This window comes from Phyllostomus discolor, chromosome 3, assembly GCF_004126475.2.
Source record: "Phyllostomus discolor isolate MPI-MPIP mPhyDis1 chromosome 3, mPhyDis1.pri.v3, whole genome shotgun sequence".
Lineage (NCBI taxonomy): Eukaryota > Metazoa > Chordata > Mammalia > Chiroptera > Phyllostomidae > Phyllostomus > Phyllostomus discolor.
The window spans coordinates 91,963,371-91,968,948 of NC_040905.2; the positions used below are offsets into that span (position 1 = coordinate 91,963,371).

At 57.0% G+C, this 5,578-nt stretch overlaps 1 protein-coding gene across 1 annotated transcript; it reads right to left on the reverse strand.

Annotated features, from left to right (window-relative positions):
* Positions 1–207: 207 nt before the first annotated feature.
* On the reverse strand, positions 208–1,573 carry HSPB1 (heat shock protein family B (small) member 1). The gene is made up of 3 exons (XM_028514875.2): positions 1,091–1,573; positions 593–656; positions 208–500 (listed from the first exon to the last, which is right to left on the reverse strand). Exons 1-3 carry the CDS (start codon positions 1,455–1,457, stop codon positions 311–313), a joined length of 621 nt encoding a protein of 206 aa, XP_028370676.1. The 5' UTR covers positions 1,458–1,573; the 3' UTR covers positions 208–310.
* Positions 1,574–5,578: the final 4,005 nt, after the last annotated feature.

The following is a 5,578-nucleotide window of genomic DNA, read 5'->3' on the forward strand; positions in this document are numbered from 1 at the left end:
TTTAATAGCTGGCTATAATCATTACTTCTCTCTTAACGGACACTGGGCTGGAGAGCAAGGCTGAGCCCTGCAATGGATACCACTGCACCCACAGGGCCCAGCAGGGGGCTTGGCACACAGCAGGCCCTCAGCAAGTGCAAGGAACCTGTGAGCCAGCAAATGGCACCAGTCCCAGGCCTCCACAAACACCAGAGTCTGAGACAGTAGTAGGCAGTTGCTTTGAACTTTATTTGAGAAAAGCAGGAACATATATCAAAAGAGTATACAGGCTGACAGGGAGGGACGGCCAGTGACTGCAGGTCTAAGGCCTTCACTTGGCTCCAGGCTGCTCAGACTTCCCAGCTTCCGGGCCCCCAAGCTGGGCGCGGGCCTCGAAGGTGACAGGGATGGTGATCTCTGCTGATTGGCTGGCTGGCTTGGGCATGGGGGCCTCCACAGTGAGCGTGCCTTCAGGGGACAGGGAGGAGGACACCAGGGTGGGGTCCACACCAGGAGGAAGCCTGGAAATGCAGAGGGAGAGAGGACAAAAGTCACACACAGTTAAGTCACTGCACCCTCCTCTGGTTCCCCCACTATCTGGCCCAGGACTCACGTGTATTTTCGAGTGAAGCACCGGGAAATGTAGCCGTGCTCATCCTGTCTCTCTTCGTGCTTGCCTGGAAAAAGGAAGGTCGTCAGAGCGTGAGCGAAGGGCCGCCTCTCAGGCCAGCCTACACACAAACACGCCCCACCTGGTGGCCTGGACTCATGGCGGACCCAGAACTGGTGGAGGGATTTGGGGGCCCAAGACTGTCCCAGGCCCTCATAAGTTTCTGGAAAGTTTGGTTGCCTGGCGTACACACCCCCTCCACGGACCGGGATGAGGCAGGAACAGCTCTGGGGAACCTGATTATTGGGGCGGGCTGGTGGCTAGGGAGGCGATCTCCCCTGAAGGGCGATTCTTCCCCTAATCGAGCGATTTTTAAGGTCAAAAGGCCCCTTAGGAGCTACCCGCACCCTCTATTCTGGAGAAAGGGGCACAGACCCGGGGCAGGGCCAGGCTTCCCACCCAGTCAGCTTCATCCCCGCAGGGTGGGGGTGGGGGGCTTACCGGTGATCTCCACCACACCATCCTTGGTCTTGACCGTCAGCTCCTCGGGGGCGAAGTGGTTGACGTCCAGGGACACGCGCCAGCGGTCGGCGGTGTGCTGGATCTCCGAGATCCCGCTGCTGAGTTGCCTGTTGAGCGCGTGGCTGTAGACGGGCGCAGCCACTGCCCGGGATCCCTCGCCGGCGGCGGTCAGCGGGCGCACGTAGCCCGGCCAGCCGCTGTGGCTGAACAACTGCGACCATTCTTCCGGCAGCCGCGGCATTCCGAAGGCCTGGTCGAAGAGGCGGCTGTGGATCGGGTACCAGTCGCGGAAAGGGTCCCAGCTAGAGCTCCGCAGGAGCGAGAAGGGAACGCGGCGCTCGGCCATGCTGACTCGGTTCTGCACTTCTGGCTGAGGATCCAAGAATGTTCGGCGCTGGCGCCAGCTGGGCTTTTAAAGGGCTTCAGCCGGATATTTTTAGCAGGCGGTGCTTCAGTTCTCTATTAACGGCAATGACTGGTAGTGGCAGCTCCTCCCCCTGCATACCGGGGCGGGGGCGGGGGCGGGGCGAGGAAGGCTCTACCCACATCTGGAAACTTCTCTGGTTCAAAAAACAGAAATGACTGAAGCACTGATGCTGATGCAGTGCCCACTGCTGGACACTTGCAGACCCGGCGGCTAACGCACTGGGCTGTTACCTGTGGACAGTCCCACCCTTTTGTCCTGCTGGACAAAACTGAGAGGTTGAGCCACTTGTCCCACACCACACAACTAGAAAGCAGCAGAGCCAGATTTGAACCACAGGGTATATGTGGTATAATATCTTAAGAAGCAGTCTGGGGGTGTGGGCTGTGGAGCCAGGCTGCTTAAGTTCACATCCTGGTTCTGCCAATAGTGCTAGTTAGACTGTGTGCCTCAGTTTTCCCATCTGGAAAATGGAGATGACGATGATGATAATGGTTATCTCATCGGGTTGGTATGAGGATTCGGTGACTTAATGCAAGCACAGACTGTAGCCCAAGGCTGGTATGTGGTCATTGTTTGTTAGTGTTACTGTGTACCTGGGATTGGAGGGAGGGGGGAGGAAGGAGCATATGTGCCGTCCCTCTGGCAGAGGCAGGGGCATGTGGGGGTCTGGCCATTGCCCCTGCCTGGAGCAGTGGGGCTGGTCCCAGATTTGAAACCCCAGGTCCAGCGCCGAGAAGGAGACAGGAGGAAGGGAGGTTATTGCCAATCTGTACATTATGTCTATGTTGTGAGCAAGGGAACATCACTGAAAGGAGTCACACACACATCTGTGTCTTTCCACAACATCAGGTGCATTAGGGGAGACCTCCCCTGTAAGCCAATAGAGTCACACACAGGTCACACACAGAGAGGGGAGTTTACGCATGCAGAGCACGCGTTCACCAACAGTCCTGGTCACTGACGCCAGCGTCTGCAGGTGGAGAGGCAGACATCCTTCTCCAGCCAGGCTGCTACCGGGGCGGCGCGTGTCCGGTGGAGTGGAAGTTCAGCAGGGCTCCAGTCATGACCCGCAGTGCAGCCAAGCTCAAGCACTGCTGGGTGGTTGGCATTCTGAGCGCTTACAGCCCACGGAGGTGGAGGTCCCGTTCATATTGGTGTCCCGGTGGAATCCCTTCCCAAGCATTTAACTTGTGGTCTTGAGCGTTCCGGGCCCCTCCTAAGGGTGTTCCCGTTACCTCAGTCCTGACATGGCAGGACTCAGTCTAACTGAGGCACATAACTGTCATGGCTGACAGTGACTCCATACTGGATTGTCACAGGTGTCCAAAAGTCTGCTCTGTGCTTGCTCTACACAATCTGTGTTTCCTTGAGGACAGGGAGGCTGAAACGCAGCAACCTTGAATGTAGCCTGGGCTTTGCCATTGACTTACTGTGTGATTTTGGGCAAGGCCCCTTCTTCCTCTAGGCCTCAGTTTCCCTTTTTGTAAATTGTGGTCATAAATCCCCTTTTGTTGTTGATTCCTACAATACAGCTGGAGAGGGGCTCCAGCTGGTACAGTTTGCTAAATCTTGCTTGTCACCCGAGACCTGCCCCTTAACCCTGTCTCCTACCTGACCACCTGGGGGATCCAGCCCCAATCTCCCACCTCCAGGAGAGAGGGGTGCCCCTCGGCTCCTGCCATATCCTCACATTCTCTCTTTCCTGCCTTCATAGGCGTGGCCCTGGCCCAGCCTCCCTTTTCCCGACTTCTGTCCTATTATCCCTGCTTTTCAGATGAGGAAACAGGTTGAGAGCGACTGGCCCGGTGTCTCCTGTAAGACACCAGCAGAGTAAGCCTCTTGCCTGTAGTGCTCAGGACTCTTACCCTCAGGGGCTCCTTCCTTGGAGTCCCCTGCTGTCTCTCTCTCTCAGACCCGCTCTGCTTGTCGCGCACTCCTGGGGCTGAGGCTCTTCTCTGTCAGTTCTACAGGAGGCCTCGCTCTGCGCAGGACACATGAGGGGCTGGAGGCCAGACGGCAGGACACTTACCTGGGTGAACTAGGGGCAGCAAGTGTCATGCTCCCTGAGCCTGTTTCCTCTTCCAGAGAGAGAGCTCCTGAATGCTTTTCTTTCTTACCCACTTGCTCTCCATCAGGGAAGAGCTGGGGCCAGGCCATGCAAATCTGAGGTCACCTCTGGAAAGGCCTCTGAGCACCTGAGGCTCTCAGGCCAAGGGTACCAGGTAGACAGGACCCCTGCCCTCTGCCCCACCTCCCTTGCTGGATCATCATGTCATGAGCCCAGTGGGTCATGTTGGGAGTTACTGGCTACTTGACAAGGGTCTTAGCCTTAACTCCTTGGCACTCCTAGCCCCACCCATCCCCAGCTCTATAAAATCTGGATGAGCTCAGGAGCTAGGGAGGGCCCTCATCTGCCCCTGCCTGCCCACCTTGGTCCAGACGGGTGCCCAGGTGCCCCACCCTAGAGGGAACTGTCAGGTGTAGTCATGGATGCTTTCAAGTGCGGTCCTGCCAGGCCCAGCCATGCTTTGGGTGGAGGCTGCCTGTCGGGTTGTCAGCACTTTATAGACAAAGGTTCCCTTCATCTCTCCCTTCATCCTGCCTGAAACTAGGCGGGAGGATCCATCCCTGCTGCCCCAGCCAGGGGAAGTTGTGCAACCTGAGGGGCAACAACCAGCACTCTGCCCATGGCGTGTGGAGGAGGCAGAATGGAGAACTCACATTCACCTTCGGTGGACCAGTTCCTGAGGGACTCTGCCAATCACAAGGGAGGAGACATGGGTGGCTCTGGGTCATGATAAGAGGGGGTGTGGTGTGGGAGAACCGGGTTTTGGGGTTGGATAGTCTGGGCTTGAATCTGGGTGCTGCTGTTCATTGGCCTGGTGACCTCTCTGAACCCACATTTTCCCATCTGCAAAATGTGGCTAATAATTCGCCTGTCTTGCAGGATTGTGGTGAAGCTGAAATGCAGTAATGCATTCGAAGTGCCTGGTACCCTTGCAGAGCAGTGTTAGTCATTACTGAGGAAAGGGGGCCTTTAATTTTGCGTATTGAGACTTAGCCTAATGAGAATCACCCAGGGGCATGCGCTTTATAGCATATCCAAGTATCTCATCAGGGTTCCATTATTGAAATGAGGACACTGAGGGTCAGACCTGCTCAGGGTCACAAAGCTGGAAGGGGGTGTGAGGTGTTGGAACTCAGGCCCCCTGATCGTCTGTCCTGCAGGGGACGGACTTCCCAGGCAGTCTGGGGAAGGCTGCGGTCTGTGTGCTTCTGGGTGCAGGTGCTTTGTTCAGCCAAGGCTTGCCTCTGCGGACAGGGAGGGCTGGGCCAGACTCTCTGGGGTCCCTCCAGCCCTGACCAGATGCCCCTCCTCCAGAAGGTTGAACCCCTAAACCCAGACACAGGGCTTGGCAAGAGAAGCAAGGGCTGAATGTCAGTCCCCACTTGCCCACCTGCCCAAATGTTCTTTGACATCATCTGCTGTAGCATTCCAGTCACTGAGCTGCCAGGGGTAGTTTTTCTGGGATTAAGAGAACAGCTAATTCCACCCCCCAGGGATTTCCCAGAAGCCTTGGCGGTAGGGGAGGGGAAACGGGAGGTGGGTACTGCAGGGTTGGGGATTACTTAATTGGAGAGGCCCCTCCCTCATTCCTGGCTTCAAAGTCTGGGGTACTCCGCAGCAGCCCCAAGACCAGCCTCCCAGCCTGGCACTGTGCCTGCAGCTTTGGCCCCGCTTGCCACACCCTTGGCTGGCCTGTGCCAACTGTGGCTGAGCCATCTCCTCAGAGAAAGTTCGAGAATCTTCAGGCAGCTGCCAGAGCTCCCTGGAGAGGCCTGACAGCTGACACATTGCGCCTGTCACCAAGCCTACTGGAGACTGAAAACGTGGGCAGCAGTAATTAGAGCACATGGGGGCGGGTGGCACCAGGTCTTTCTGGAAGTGTCTAGACACTGACCCTCTAGGAGTCCCTGCCCAAAACGCATTTCCAGCCTGCCCACCCACTGGGCCTCCGGCTTCTGGCTGGCTTGGCCTT

Coding starts and splice junctions, on each gene's coding strand:
- HSPB1 (XM_028514875.2), bottom strand. CDS start 1,457: ATGGCCGAGCGCCGCGTTCCCTTCTCGCTCCTGCGGAGCTCTAGCTGG. Junction 657..1,090: donor TGGTGTGGTGGAGATCACCG/GTAAGCCCCCCA, acceptor TCCTTTTTCCAG/GCAAGCACGAAGAGAGACAG. Junction 501..592: donor TGCTTCACTCGAAAATACAC/GTGAGTCCTGGG, acceptor CTGCATTTCCAG/GCTTCCTCCTGGTGTGGACC.